This window comes from Sapajus apella, unplaced genomic scaffold (genome assembly GCF_009761245.1).
Source record: "Sapajus apella isolate SASKATOON/1434 unplaced genomic scaffold, GSC_monkey_1.0 scaffold19, whole genome shotgun sequence".
In the NCBI taxonomy this organism is placed as follows: Eukaryota; Metazoa; Chordata; class Mammalia; order Primates; family Cebidae; genus Sapajus; species Sapajus apella.
Window position 1 is genome coordinate 6,398,834 of NW_022436959.1, and position 16,281 is coordinate 6,415,114.

General features: G+C 50.5%; 1 protein-coding gene across 13 annotated transcripts in view; it reads right to left on the reverse strand.

Moving 5' to 3' along the window:
• Positions 1-5,862: 5,862 nt before the first annotated feature.
• Positions 5,863-16,281, reverse strand: part of ADCYAP1R1 (ADCYAP receptor type I) — a 57,192-nt gene continuing 46,773 nt past the window's right edge. For 12 of the 13 annotated variants that reach the window (XM_032286866.1, XM_032286870.1, XM_032286862.1 and 9 more), the window contains 3 exons: positions 13,786-13,915; positions 12,271-12,312; positions 5,863-10,690 (listed from right to left, as the gene is read on the reverse strand). In XM_032286866.1, coding sequence (XP_032142757.1) covers positions 10,502-10,690; positions 12,271-12,312; positions 13,786-13,915 — 361 coding nt within the window. In that variant the 3' untranslated portion in view covers positions 5,863-10,501. The remainder of the gene's footprint in view (positions 10,691-12,270; positions 12,313-13,785; positions 13,916-16,281) is intronic. The other variant, XM_032286861.1, reaches the window with a different exon arrangement.

The window sequence follows — 16,281 nt, forward strand, 5'->3', positions numbered from 1 at the left end:
TTAAAAGGGAATAACCTAGTTCTAAATGTACAAGCATGAATAAATAGCACATTGAACTACTTCAGAAACAAAGGCAGAATGATAAATCTAGTGTGATGCCATTGATGGAGCTTAAAAACACACAGGCACACATACTAAATAGTGTTGATGGATATTTAGCATAAGTAAAGAAACAAAAATGGTACGGATAAATACAAAGTTCTCATTAGTGACTGCCTCTGGAAGGAGAGAGGGAGGGAAATCAAATACCACAATGGAGACCAAATTTCATCTGTTATGTTCTTTCATTTAAAAAGTTATCTGAATCAAGCATAAGAGCATATTGTTATTCTGGGGTGGACACAGAATTTGTTGTATTGGTCTCTGTACTTTAGTGCACTTATTTTAAAAATGCATGATAAAAGCATGCCTTTTCTATCTCTTCCCCCTTCAAATAACCCTCCTACCCACCAGTCCCTAGGGAAGTCTATCAGTAGATCAGCCTTCAGGTGAGGCCTGATCAAGTTGTTCCAATGACAATGCAAAGGACCCTGTTTCCTTTTGTTGTTCTCCTCTGCTTCCCCTGTTGTCTGATTCATCTTGAAAATCCCTACCATGTTCTCTGAACAGCTCCAGTTGTTTCTCTCATAACTGCAAGTGACTGTAGCACCTGCAAGCCTCAGAATCCCATGTCATGCTTTCCAGGGGGAGGAGAGAGGGCCTCTCCAATAAGCTTCCTAGAAATAGACTTCTCACATGGCCTGTGTACCTGTCCCTGAGCCAGCCTCTATAGCCAGAGGAATGGGTGATAAAGTCATGTGGCCTGGTTTATCTGGATGCACCCCTGAGCCTAGGAATATGGGCACCCAAACAAACTTTGTGTTTGATCATGAGGTGGGCAGTTTCCATAAAACAAAAGCAGGGTTCTTGGAGGGAGCTGAGGGCAATGGAGGCGGAACCAGCAGTTACAAATGTTTACTTTGTTAACCACAGATCCCTTAACACCTTAATTACACCCTATCGCACACCATATGTGGCTGATTTTTTTAGTATTCTCCACCTGACCATGAGGACAAAAATGTTTCTGGTTCATTCTTGATGGCAAGCTGTGCCCTCAGTGCCTCTACCACACAGTTCCCATTAAGAAATTTTTAAATGGAGGGGTAACGGCCATCCATCTAAACAGTGACCTGAATACTCCAGAGACCACACGACATCACTTGAAAACAGGGACCTCAGAGATCTCTGGGTCTCTGCACTACAGGCCTAAGTCTTGTAAAACTAAAAAATATATTCCTGTGATGACAAACAGATAAATGCAGGTTATATCCAGCACTTAGTTTCCAAGTCCCTCTCTCGCTTGAACCTCAGAAATGTGTTCCTAAGATCTTATGTTTGGGAAAGTTTGAAAAAAGCAAGCTATTTGCCCTAAATTAGTTAAGCCTGCAGCATCTCTCCACCCTAACACCTTCTCTACCACCCCTTCTTAAAATGTTGGGTAGCGCTGAACTGCTAGGAACACTTTGGGGATCCAGCGAAGGGGAGGTTAAGTTAGACACTTGGTTTAGGCTCAGTGGGTTTCACACACGAGTGTGTGCCATTGCTTCCTTATACAGTTATACTCTCATTCCGGGAATACTCCTGTTGTTCATTCACCACTATGCACAAAGGCAGAGGGCCAGAAATCAGACCATGTCTATTAAAATGTCCTGCAGTGCCTGGCAGTGCACAGTGCTGGAGAAACAAAGCTGGATGTGTAGGGGGCCAGGTGCTAGTCATCATATGTGTAAAACTGTAATTGGAAGATTGTTTTCATTGGTGCTGAGTCCAAATGTTCAATAATAAAACACACGATTTTTATTAACTATGTGACTAAATTCTATCATTTTCTTTGCATAAAATTTAAATATAAAAGTCATCTAATAAAGAGATGATCAAAGAGGATGCAGCCAAAACAAGCAAAAAGCATCAGAGTAATGAATACAAAGATGTTTTTCTGGGTTTCATAATGTGTATGATAGTTGTCAAGTTTTCTCATTCTAAACACCCTTATTTTTCATACCTAATTTTGAATTTAAAATTTTTCATTTTGTATTAAAGAGTACTCCCCAAACCATGAGTTTCCAGCTTCACAAAACCTAAATCTGCCTTTGTTCATACCGGATAAAAATAGGCCACGCAGACTGCCAAGTAGGTACAGTCTTGGAACTGTCTGTGGTGCTGGACCTAAGGTTCACTTGGCTCTCTCCATGGTACTTACTGCCCAAGCCAAAACTGCTCCTGGTGGTGAATAGCTGGGTTGATTAACGGAAGTCAGGTTTAATGTCATAGAAATGGATGCTTTTGTACATGGAAAAAGCATCTCAAGAGGGTTAAGGAGAACACTACAGATGACTCTCAAGTATTGGGGACAACCAAAAGATAGGGACACCAAGAGTGTCAGCTCAAGGAAAACTCACCCCAAGGTATGCCTGAGTCTACTTCAGGGACAGAGGGGAAGAGGGGCCTGGGGTGAGGGAGGAGAAGAACCTAGAATACAATACGCTGCAGGTGGGGGGCTCTCTTGGAGGAGGAGGAAGAGGGTGATGGAGAGGGGTGGTCCTGAGAGGGCCCTGAGGGTCAGCCAAAGGCCCTGCCCATTGCATTGGTGGGAGATTTGCTGACTGAAGCTGAGATCTCACTGCGAAGTCCCCATTAGCTGAGAGCATGTATGAATCGAAACAGAAACACATGATGTTTTTGTACAGGTCTGCTATCTGCTAAGAACTGCTTCTCTGGCCTAGAAAGAGCACATGGAAGAACTCTTGGTGACTGGGTTTCACACAGAGAATTTATAACCTTGCATTCAGGACAGTGGCAGGTTCATACCAGAATAACTACTGCAATGGGATATCCACAAGGGCACAGTATAACAAGGTTGGGAGGCTCAGAGCATCTACATGAGTTCATTTGAGAGCAACTGACAGTCAGAAATTATAAGACCTTCATCCCTCCCAAGCCCCCATCACTACTCTGAGGATCCCCCAAATTAAAAAGAGACTACTTAATGTAGAAAGCACCAGGGCACAGAATCCACTCGGGCTGCAGCCATGAGAGAGAACATACCAGAAATGGTGCAGACATGCTCTCATCCCTTGAAACTAGACGAGGTTTCAACATGTGGGAAGACACAGCTCCCCACTTCTGATCAGGGGGCTTTGTGGTCCAGGCTGGAGACTGCATTCCCGGGTTTGTTCCCAATATAGTAAAACAGGACAAACATATAGCCATTGTGACTCTGGTTTTCCACAGGTGTTGGATAAACCCAACCCACCACAAAGGGCTGCCCAAAGATTTGGAGATTATGACACAAACTGTTTGTCAATCAACATCCCTTCTCTCCTTCCAATGTTAAGGTTGTACTGCATTGCCTGCCTTGCAGTGAGGTGTAGCCATGTGACTACACATTGGATAATGCGATGTAAGCAGATACAGGCCTCTTAGAAGATGACTGAAGAAGAATTATTTTGCCTTCTCCCATTTACCCCTAAGTCCAGCGACAGCCAGAGCTCCAGGGGGCCCTGAAGCTTAGGGTGCCCTCAAGACTAGAACTCACCTGCTAAAGATGGAGGAGAAAAAGAGAAGTTTGAGTCCTCTGAGACACCACAAAGCCACAACACCTGTTCCGGACTGTCTACCTCCGACTTCATATGAGAAGTAAACTTGTGTCTGCTTTAAGCCACTTTTTATTGGACTTTTTGCTGTCCTCTCACTGAACTTGATACCAATTGATTCAGAGATGGTCTGATACTTATGCTGGTTGAGATGAATGGACATCTGCAGGCTGGTTTCCTCTTGGAACTCTTTGCTTTCTATTCTAAGACACTAGTCTGAGAGAAAAAAGGAAATTAAAGTTCCTGCTGCAAATGTCTATGCTTGTTCTCTGCCCCCTGGAAAGGTAATCATTGCCCAGGCCCAGGGTTCACAGACAAGAGACTATGATGCCCTTTCAGTGCCCTCAGTCAGAACCTGTAGAACAGTGGATCTTAAAGTGGTCTCTCAAGACCAACAACAGCCACAGCTGAGAACCTTTAAGAAATATAAATGGTCCAGCCCTACCTCAGACCTGCTGGATCAGAAATTCTGGGGGTGGGTCCCACAATCTGTGTTGTAACAGCCCCTTAGGTGAGTCTAATACAAGATAATGTCTAAGAATCACTGGGTTCCCAAGAGGAATTACACACAGTACCAGCAAAACAGCATCATCAGGAACAGCCAAGATTCAAGGCACTTTTTTTGAGGGACTTGGGAGAAATGAGGGCTTAGTCCATCAATGTTGGGGAGAAGACAGAGGAAACAGGATTTAATAAACGTTCACATGGACTAAGGAGTTTGATGACCTTCACTGTTCCCAAAACCTTCAAGTTTAATGTGAAAGTCAAGCCCTTCAACTAACTTTTGGCTCTTACCTTAGCTTTTGGACGTGTCCTCTTTCAAAGAACAAAATATATGGCAGCTCAATTCATTAGGGTCACTTCAGTGAAAATAATATTTTTCTAAACACTAGGGAAGTCTTCTGTAGGCTCTGCTGGCTGCTCCTGACACACAAGGAGACTAATTTTCAGCCTTTGAGCATAAGTTCGATTTTGGAAGCAGATCAAAATATCTGCTAAATGGGTAATATAACATAGCCTGGTCATCTCCTTTAGAACTAAAAGAAGAGGTGGACTTGGATAAAAAGGAGCAGACACAGCCTCTGAAAGCAGAACCAGCGTCCCAGCTTGGGAACAATCCCCTGGACACCTGGGGGCTTCTGGTGACCTATACAGTGCTAGCTGGTTGCAGGGCTCACATGCTATTGGGGCTAAGATCCGTCTTTCCACTGACTTCTTCAGAGTGGACCACCTGATCATGGAAGAAAGCTGGCCCTGCATTGATGTAGACCTCAGGCCTGTTTTAGTGGGCATTTATTATTCCCAAGATTTTATTGTTATGTTTAGAAAATCTCCGGGCTTGTGAGCCTGACTCTCCAGGTAGAATCCAGAAAAGTCCAATTTCCAGTCTTCCTTGTAGTGAGGACACAGCAATCCAATGGTGTTACGTGACACTTTGATTCGGAAGTGGGCAACTTGAGGAAGAGGACTGAAAATAGAATCTGATTTGATAGAACAGCAGCAAACCTCTCTGCTTTCAAAGGTGGCAATAATTGTGAGGTCACGTCCCTGGCATGGATGAGACATCACTGGGGTGGCAGCAGCAACAGTGGCAGCAGTTTTGTCATCAGTCATGTGGTACGATATGGCTTCAGATACCTTTTCTAGTTTCTCCAACCTTATGAGAATTCTATGACCAGCTCTATCTTTTTCATAAACTCCTTTTCTGACTTAGCCAGAATTATCTTTGTTGCTAGCAACTGAACATTATGACCAACATGAAAATGGACACTGGGATCATGACAGTCAACAGAACCTTGAGGAAATGAGGATTATTTTGAATTGGTTATCTGGTCTGGCTGAGATTGGTGGCTCAGAATATCCAGAAGTATTAGGGGATGGGACCCTGGAAGCCAAGGGTGTACCTGTAGTTACCTGGGATGAAATGCTCCCTGCAGTCAAGGCTTTGGGATATCTGGTAGGTACTCCCGAGGTACAGGATGAAGGTCATGATTCCACTCAGTTTCCATGATCCCTGGAGATCCTTTGAGGCCAAGACTTCTAATTTACTTTTTGAAGTCCATCCTAGGTTCACTCAGGCCCACTCTCATATTTCTCCTTTGGAATCTTAAAGGCCACTCGGCCTTGTAGACTAGATTACTCTGGGATGATCAAATTTGGGGCAGTAGTACTCTCCCCTTCCACCTCCTTTCCTCCCTTACCTCCACTTCTGCCAAGGTACAGCCACCAGGAAAAATGGCAAAACATTTATTGAGTCATCTACAGCAGTGTGACATCCTTAAAATCCTGGACAAGATTGTGAGCACAGCATTAATGGCGGCAGCGGTAGCAGTAAGGTCTGTGGGGCTTGTCTTTATTGTGGGAGATGAAACTCAGGCTGGTCCAGCTCCTGTGAGTGAGCCAGGAACCATGTCTGAGATGCCAGGGGCTGCACCACTCTAGCCCTGACAGAGGCAAAGCTACAGAAGACGGACATCAGATAAGACACACATGGCCAAGTACAGACACATCCCAAGACTGAGTTCAGAAGGAGGAGGAATGGACACAACACCCACTTGGGAAATGTCCCAGATCCTTGAAGTTGACTCCCAGGGCAATGGCAAGGAAATACTGCTATCGCCCATATGGAAGTATGCTCACTCTGATTCCAACAGAAAACTGAATCAGCTGATGCAGATGAAGCTAGAATTCTGTGTCCATCTGAGCCATCTGGCCTCCCCCTTACTCCTGATGCTGGTGGTTTTACAAATGGGGCAAAAGTTAACTCAGGAGGGCTCGAAGCAGTAGGCAGACAGCAAGGAGTCCCTTTCAGCCGTCTTCATCCCAGTAACAAGCCTCCATCTGTATTGTTTCTAAAATCTTTTCACATACAAGCCATCTCATCTCAACCGTATCCTTGGCCTGTGGGACTAACAATGCCAACCATGGTCCTCCCCATTACTCAGAAGACCGAGGCCCAAAGAAGGTAAGCCCTGGATCACAGAGCAGGTGGCTAAGCCAGGGTTGAAAAGTAGGTCTCCCCATACCACGCTGACTCCATTACTTCTCCTGCAGTAGAGTCCTGGACAACCTTCTGTCACCAGAGCCCCTCTCCTGTGCAAGGTTACATATATACTGCATGGCTGCTTTGAGTGTCACATTCTGCTCATGTGTAGGGCTGTGCATATATGTGAGCCACTTAGGTTTATAAAACATACTGGATCCCACCATGGTGGCAGGCACCATGCTGTGTTTCCTCGTCAGCCCAATGGGGAGGTTTGACCTACAGATGTCCAATATTCCTCCCAGCTTTAGCATTTTGTAAGCCTCCTCAAAGACATAGGGGGAATGAGTCAAGGTCACACAAGCAAGGAGCCAAGCTTCAAGCCCAAGTCCCTGCTCCTTGGTCAGGGCTCTTCTAGCTGACTTCCGTGGTCCCTGGGTTCCAGGAAGACTTTATGATAACAAAGTATTAATACTTGCTGGCTTCACTTTGGAGTAGCCATGAAGGAGGCAAGACTATCACTCAAAAAGAGACCCCTTGAGCTTTCCCTTCCACAAACAGTGAGGGTCAGATGAGAGAGGTGAGTGGGCATCCTTGACGGGGATTGTAGATACAGGTGTGTCTCAAGCCTCCGGCTTCGCTCTAGTTCCCTGGCCCTGCTCAGCAAAGAACCCAGCTTGGAGGGGGCTGAGTTAGGAGTCACTGTAAGCCACTGGATGTGTCAAGCAGGGCGACAGAGCTACACACTGGCACAGAGAATGTGGCTTAGCATTAAGTGGGGAGTCCTTAAGTCTGCAGTGCTAGGGGCCACCACAGGGCCACTGAACCACAGCCACCCACATTCCACACTTAGACCCCTTCTCTGGCTCCCTGACAGCCTCAGCATCCTTGACTTGGAATCCCATTTCCACCAGGATGAGAGTCCTGCCCTGACACTCTGCCTACTCCCTTGCTGGACAGTTGTGACAGGGAAAGAGATTTCTTCATCCCAAGAATGATTGGCATTATATAATCCCAATTCAGCCCCTGTGGGTGAGTTTGGTCCTTCAGGATTGCACAAAATGAAAACCCCCTTTCCAGGAATGGAGTCTCAACAGGGACGAAGTCTGACAAGGCTGCTCCTCCCCAGCCCCAGTTTTCCCAAGTCTCTCACGCTGTCTTCACATGATGGGATTTCTTAGCCTTTCCTGGCCCAGGCAAATACCACAGTTCTGGGGCCCATTTCAAGTAGATGGCTGGTGTTTAGACGGTTCCAGAGATGCTTTGGGCTATATACAAATCATCTAGCCTTATTGCCCATTTTACAGATTTGAAGACAGGGTCAGAGAGGGGAGAGTTTTACACAGACCTTATGCTGTCCACCTACTGCCTGTGACCCTGATGGCCAGAACCTCCTGGAACACAGAGAATACATCAGGTACATCTGCTCACAAGACTGGCAAAAATTCAGACAGAAAAATCAGAGAATAGGAACCAGCAACCTCTATGAGGACACAGGGCCAGGGCTCAGGAAGCAGCACAGTGCATGGGGTTCAGGGTTGATTTTGTTTTTGCTGTTTTGCGATGATGTCTCTATAATGCCAAAGTTTCTTCTTCCACAATGAAACAGACCTGCTGCTGGGAGTGTTGATGAATGAGTGGGGTCCATCCCCAGGGGCTGCTCCTTGGATCTGGAGGAGGCACCACATCCCAGCCAGGTATATATGACTGACTCTACGTCAGGCCCGAGGCACCTGTTCAAATGTCCGTGACCTAGTTCTTCCTTCTAGTCCACCAGCTTCCACTGTGGTGTTCAAATGGAAGGGACAGAAGGTCCATTTCTAAGAAAGGGAAATAAATGGCATTCTGTCCATCCCTCTACACACACACACACACACCTCTCTTTCTCTCTCTCTCTCTCTCTCGAACCTGATATGAGGCACAATGATGCATGCCCTTTTACCTGCCTTGGCTTTGAACTGGAAAATCACAGTACAGGGCAGGGAGCAACGTATTCACAGTCATAGCAGTCTGAACCCAACTGGGGTAGAGTGTAGTTCCCTGAACCCCAGTCCATGGCTCCTTCCAGGCAGCCCAGCCCCGTTAGTGTCCAAAGTGCAAGATGGCCACAGAACCATTGCTTCAGTAATACACACTAGTGCAGGCGGAGGGGACCATGAGGTCAGGTGCAGGGTAGAAGGGGCACTGCACACTCCATGATCAGTCTGAGTCATCAAGCATGCCCAGGAAAGGTCAGGTACCTCCTTTCTTCCTCGGGCTTTGCCAAAGACTCAGGGACTTACTTGACTGGCCAAGGACACGGGCTCCTCTCTAAATTACAGCAATAAGATCCTTTTCCAGCCACTCTGAAAGCCTCTCCAGAAACATTTTCCCAAGTTCCCCAGGCCCCTTCTTCTTTATAAAATGAAGTAACAATCCTCTTCCACCCAAAGTCCCCAAGCATTCCAGAACATCATCATGAGACAAGTCTGCAAACAGAACTTGGACAGGAGTAACACCAAATGCTGACGTGGAAAACTAGGCCACACAGGGACCATGTGCTCCAGCACTTCCCTCTACCTCCCCAGCTGGGCACTGCCTTATTTTACATTCTCAGGCTGAGGGTTTGCAACCTGCAGCTGGGGGCCCAGGGGCAGGTGGTGGGAAGCAAATGCCCCATCAGAATGGGCATGGTGGGTGCAGCTTCTCCTGACACCCTAGTAGCCCAGGGTGAGTCAAGATCAAGGGCATACAAGGGACATCTTTGCAGAGGTCTCAGATTTCAATAGTTGAGTCCAGGCCCAAGGATCTGGTGTCTGGGACACCTTATCATCCATGGGGGTGGGGGTGGGGGTGGGGGGGAGAGCCCTGGGCCCCAGACTCAGGTGCATGGAGGCGAAAGGTGATTGAGGATGCACTGACATCACAGGCAGGCGGCTAGTTCATCCTAGTCATGGCTTTGACTTAGGGGAAATGGGGAGGGCTTAGGGGCTCTCTGTGGTGGGCGTGGTTGGAAACAGCTTCTGGAAGGCATCCATGGGGGTAGGAGAGGTGGACGGGAAGTAACCAGAAGAACCCCGCCCATCTTGAGCTGGGGTTAAAACAATGCAGATGGCAAAGGTTTTCTTCCATGGGTCTCCCAAACTGTGTCTCTTTCCCAATCACAGCCACATTTCTGGCTCTCAGCTCCTCTTGGATCAAATGAAAAGCACCAGAACTTTCCCTGACCTACAGATTCCCCACCCAAACTGAAGTCTCTGATGAGAAGAGCCTTGGAGCTGTCCCACTGTCCTGGGACCCAGGAGCTGAGCACCCAGACACCAAGATGCTGGGCGAGTGCCAGGAGATGTGCACCAAGGGGCGTTCCGGCCACCCGAGCTGGTCCTCTGCTGGGCTTCAGGGACTTGGGCCCAGGACCGAGAGGAGCCCCACGGTGGCATGCACGCTCGAGGGGTCACATCCAAAATCAGATGATGAGGGGGCTGTTGGGGCAGGTACCACCCCAGCTCCCACAGGCAAGCGCTCTCCAGCCTTAGCTCACAAGGCCTCACAGCTGGGGTCAGGCCATCACTGAGGCTGACCGAGACGCAGATGGGTGGAGCTGAGACCTGGCTGGAGGTGAGAAGGGACACTGGGGCAAAGGGGAAAGGGATGGGACAACTTCTCCAAATTTGAGGAGTATTTACATGTCTGGGGTCAGGGCCCCGGGGACCACAGTGGGGGGGCCCAGTACCAAAACAAGGAGGGGGCAATCCTAGTCTGTGCCCTGCCTCCTTCTCCCCCTCGGGGAGCCAAGCTTCCCACCCAGGGCCTGCCCAAGGGGAGGGAGGAGGCGCGAACATGCGTGGGCTGGCGCCTGCCTGCAGTCCCAGCCTGTGGATGGAGGAGAGGAGGAGGGGAGGACGGCTCAGGTGGCCAGGTTGTCAGCAGGGAGACCAGACATGCGGATTTGGGAGCTGCTCTTGCTCAGGATGGAGAGCTGGGTGCCCCCGTTCACCCCACTGCTGGCCAGAGACGGGTGTCGGTGCTTGAAGTCCACAGCGAAGTAACGGTTCACCTTCCAGCTTCGCCATTTTCGCTTGATCTCTGCTTGTACCTGCAGGAAGCAAACTGGGCGGTCACTTCCAGGTAGACATCCTCTCCAGCCTCCAGGCCCTGTCCTGGCCTGGGGCCCTTCCCAGGCTGGCACTGCCACCCCCAGAACCCTTCCCACTACCCAGTTGCAGCCTGCGGCCCTCAAGGTCTCCAATGGGGGGCTTTTAGCAGCTATGGGCAGGCTCTGAGGAGCTGACCTGAACAGCCCTTCCCCTGCCATTTGCTGAGCAAGACTCTCTAACGGCTTCCTGTTTTCAGGCCAGGCAGAGATGAGTGCATCGGGTCTTTCAAAGAACCTTTAGCAAGCAGGGCAGGCGGCTCAGGGAAGGACAGCCACTCTTGGCTGAGCCGTAAGAGTGGACTAGACATTAGAATCACCTGTGAGGGGGCTTTAAAAATTCCAGATGCCCAGGCCATAGCCCAGAACAATTACATCAAAATCTCTGCACAGAACCCAGATGTGGTATTGTTTTAAAGCTTCCCAGGTGACTCCACTGGGTAATCAGGGTTGGGAACCACTAAATAACGCACCCCTCTGGGTAAACACACCCAGGTAGCTCTTAGCATGGTGAGTGGGGGCCGTGCCAAGTCTCAGCCTCCATGTACTTTCTCAGCCAAGTACCTTTGTGCAGTGCACAGATTGCACAACTGGAGGCAGCGCCTGCACCCACCCTCTCCAGTTCTAGCTCCTGCTTCCACTGCAGACTCTGAACAAGCTACACTTCTGAGCTCTCCCGGCCACGACCTGCAGGGCCCTTTCTGCCTCTCCTTGTCCTAATCGGACCCTTCTATAGGTTGTCTGGGTGATCACAGAGCCCAATCTCTTTGTTCCTCAGATGCAAAAAGTGGGAGGAGCCTGGCAAGGTGACGCAGCTAAGACCCAAGCTCTGGCGCAAAGGCTCCTGACTACTCTCAAGCCCACCCTAGCCATTCAGTCCCCACCCCTGCCCCAGCACCTCTGTTCTACCTTGTGCTCAAGGGCTTCACTCCAACAGGCTAGAGGGAGCCCTCAGACCACAGCGCTGGAAATGGAGTATTACTAGAAAGTTCCAGGTCTCTCCCTGGGGTCTCTTCCAAATCCTCAGTTTCCACTCTACCAGGGGAGTTTGGGCCTGGCTAGTCAGCCAGCTGGGGGCAGCCCTGAGTGCTGGACAGCTCCTGGCTCAGCCGCTCTGCCTGTAGGTCCTACAGCATGACCTGTAGGTCCTGTGTCCTGTGCCCCGCCCTTCCTTATTGTCAATTCCTCCTCATCACGGAGTGTGTTAAGGGAGACCATCTCCAGGGGATTTGTGCTCAGCAGAACCGATGCTTTTACCAGGAGCTTTGCTCTTCAGGTGGGGCCTTAGCTGCACAGCAGGCAAAGTGGGATGGATTCCAGCACCGGGTGTGGGCGTCAGGAGGCCCTGGTACCACACAATGCCGGTAGCTGTGTGAGCAGCCCCTCCTCGCAGTGCTGGGAGCCTGGCAGAGCCCTCTATGAGGAGTTAGTCCTATGTGGCCAACAGGTGGCTTTCCCATCTGCTCCCCAGAAAGCCCCACCCCCACCCCCACTGCAAAGAAGCCAGAGGGCCAAAGTCTTACCTCGCCATTCAGAAAACAGTAGAGAACAGCCACCACAAAGCCCTGGGAATAGAGGAAATGAGCCTGAGGATGCTGGCAAAGGAGCTTCTGAAATGCTGTTTGGGGCATGGAGGGGGTGACACCAGGAAGCAAGAAGATACCATGATCTGGATGGGGGCACCTGCCCAGAGGTCTGGGGTAAGATGAGACACTTCTACACTACCAAGATGGGCACACCCATGAGGCCACGTGGCTGGTGGCCGAGTCCTGTCCCACAGATACATTCTAGCTTTGGTTTTCACATTCCCGTGATCAAATTCTTCCCATTCCCAAGGGCCACCTTTACCCCACTTTCTACAAGAAGCCTTCCCTGAATGCCCTAGAATTTCTCTTGGCTCAAACCAGCCTGCAGGCTTCTGAGGGTAGGACCCTTCCAGAACAAAACAGATCTATGCCATCCTTGTCCACCATCTCCTCAATCTGCCCTCCCTGGGCCAGATACTCATACACAGCCATGCAGAACACCACACAGAGTGAGCAAGTACTTTGCACAGAGTATGCACTTAGCTATTCTCTATGGTCTTTAAATCTACACCAAACAAAGCGGGAGCATTTTCTTGAATACTGCAAATTAGTTCCCTGTGATCGCTGTGTTCTGTACTGTCGCTTGAAGGTATTGGAAGAATGACAGCTCAAAGACCCCAAAACTGGTCAGAGAGCACAGGGACAGGAGCCCTGGGCTCTGACTCCTGGGCTGGGGCTTTCTGTATGAGCCCGTGAGTCCAGTCTCAGGTGAGACCCATGCTCAGTCTCACCAGACTAAGAACCTGGGCCAGGTTAAATGGCCTTGAATTAAAATGGTGGAGAAGGTCAAATCAGATATGGAGAGTAAGTTTGACCATGAAGATCAAATCCTAATTCAAACAGCTGGCTTAGGGAGATGTGCTTTCTCCCTGGACACTCCAGGAGTTGCCCTGCCTTGATCCACCCACTGCTGTTCCCGCCGGCTCATTCCTCACCGTGATTCACCTAGCCCCTTACTCATTTCCAGTCTATTCACTCCTCCAGGCACACAGGCAGCATTCTGCCCGCTTCTCATTCCCTCACTCACTCACGTCTGTTTGCTCATGCACTTGGGCAGCTTGCTGGGCTCTCCGCTGGGGACCTAGATGTGGGTAGGAGAGAACTCCAGGGGTGCATGGCCTAGAAAGCTGAAATCAGGATGTGGACACGCTGGGCTCTTGAGGCCTCTCCACCCTGCACCCCAGGCTGCTGGGAGGTACCATCTCAGGTCGCCCAGGGTGGGGGCTGAGAGCAGGGGCAGCTGTCTCAGGATACTCAGATGCAGTGATGGCCAGACACCGGTGTGTCCTCTTACAGGAGCCCCACGGGTGGACAGCAGACACAGCTCCCTCATCACCTCTACTCTAGCACTCATTTCACAGTCCAGGTTAAAGAGGCTCCAGCACCACCTGCAGGTGAGCAACCCGGCCCTGGCTCCCAGTGAGTCCTGCCCTCTCCACGGGCCACACCTACCTGGAAAGAGCCCAGCCCCAGCTCAAACACGAGTCTTTCCCTTTTGCTGACATTCTCTGGGGAGAAGGCGAATACTGTGTAGTGGATTCCGAACAGTGGGATGAGCAGCAGGGTGGACCGGGCCAGCCGCCTGTCAGGAGAAAGCAAAACATCTGTTCTGGGCACTTCCAAGGCTCAGGGCCAGAGCCATGGAGGGCAGAGAACTCGGCCCCAGTCCTTTATTCTCTCCCCGAGCTGGGTCCCCTGTCCACAGACCCCTCAGCATTCTCTTCCAGTGCAAGTGTCCTGGGCTGCTAGGACTCTCTGGGATATTGGGGTGGGGGGGCATCCACAGTCTGCAGGCCACACAGTCAGTAGCCTGTAGAACCACTGAAAATTATTTACAAGGACCCCTTGTGTGACATGTAAAACCCTTGGGAAAAGCAAAATCAGGACAAAACACAGGGATCAGACTGAGAAGGCTTGAGGGAAATACGGGGTGCTCAGGCAGAGCAGCCTCTCCTGTTCTGGAAGGAAGGCCCCTGTGCCTGAAAGGAGCAGCCCTCGATGGGCCACAGAAACAGTTGGCTTTTCAGAGTCTGGGGCTAGCCCAGACACTCACCAAATGTTGGGGAGTTGCTGATGACAGGGAGGGAAGGAAGGCACAGTGAGTGGACCACAGAGGAAGAAACTCAGGAGGAATCCTAAGAGGAACTTAGTGACCCTGGGTATCGGCAATCTCCATCTGGGCAGGAGGAGCCTGTTTCCGGGAAACTGAGTCAAACGTGGAGGAGAATATCTGCTCTGAAGCAGGCCAGGCAGGGGAGGAATGGCTAGAGAGTATCTCCTGAGGTGGCTCTCCTGGGGCTCTCCTGCCTGCCTGCCTCTGGCCCTAGGCTGACAGCAGGGGGGGACTCTGTTCTGAAGGCACAGGGCCACAGAAGCCCACAGCTAGGACACTGGGACCATGTGAACTTGCGGGACCTGCTCTATGGGGGGTGCTCCCAAGGGTTCTCCCAGAGTGGGCACACTGGCTCCTGTGGGTCTCCCCAGAGAGGTCAGCCTTGCCCTGTAGATGTGGCCTGTCCCCAGGCTGCACCCTGCCAGCTTCTCCAGAGGATCAGCCTCCCCAGCTTCCATCAGAGCTAAGTCCCAGGGTATGGACAGCAGGCATCAGGCAGCCGTTTGATTTGGGGCAATCACACCACATGTCCCTCTCCCTCATCCAGCTTTTCTGGAAGAGAAGGTTCTATTGAACACAGGAGCTCTGGAGGTCTAGAGAAGCCGAACTCTTGGAGTCTGCGTGAGGCCCTAGACTTCCTAGCTTACACTGAGAGGAAGGAAGGAAGGAATGAGGAGACACAGAGGGAGGAGGGGCAGCCCGAGGAGATCTTCAGGCAGAGGAAGCTCAGCCTGGAAAGGAAGGAGGACCGTGACTGGGTGCCCATCCCTTCCCGCCCTGCTCACAGACAAGGGTCAACAGGATCTGAGCAGGTCTGTGCTGAGCCCAGATGTGATCCTGACCGGTCCATCCTTCTAGCCTTCGTCTTATCTGTCTCTGACGGTAGCTCTCTGAAGGTGGGGGTGGTGCCTCATTTATCTGTGGCAGGGAGCTGATGCTGGGAAAATGCCTGTTCCAGGAAGAAATCCATACAGCACACAGACCTAGCATGAGAGCCTCGGTATCCTCAAAACGGAATTCTCTCTTGAGCACTCGGGTCTTGTTCATCTCTGGTTGCCCATGCCTGGCACCAGAAGGCAACAGGGAATGTTTGTAGAAGGAATGAAAGTCAGGAGTGCATAGGAAAATGGCCAGAGGACATGGATGTCCTGGGGACTCCTCTGTGGCCCTAACCATAGGGGCTACTTTTAAAAAGCTGCCTAGTGAAGGAGCCCAGGAAAGGAAGGTGGCCTCAGAACATTCCCTGTGGCCCCTGCCTTCCCCTTCCTGGCCTCCGTTCCCACAGGAGGGACCACTTCCAAGTACTTGTCCCTGCAGTCTGAAAAGGGCCCTGGAAACCAAGAGGTCAAATCTCTCCAGCTTCTGTGGTGGCATCACATGGGATGGATTCAGAGTGTGAGAAACTGACCTTTCAGGCCTTTCCCAGCCACAAGGTGGGTGCAGGGATGGTAGCGAGGGCATCCCACAGCACAGTCTGAGGCCAACACTGTTCCTCCCCAGCAGCCCTGCAGCAGCCCCAGAACAGTTGGGGACTTCTTCTGGGGAGCCAGGACATTCCGGTGACTCCTTTGGCAGATGAGGCAGTAGGGACAAAGGATCTCTAGAGCCCGGGGTTCTGGGACTGTACTTCTAAGCTGATTGAGGTCTTGGAATGGGAACATGTGATGTGAGCCACTATCCATAATGACACAGGGCCCAGGCCTCTGTCCTCCTGCCCTGAGGAGACAGCAATGGGCAGAAGAGTCCTAAAATACCAATAAGGGCATGTGAGATGCCCAAAATTACAGTGGGCTGCCCAGGAGGACAAAGGCACCCTTAATAAAAGGGACGTCCAA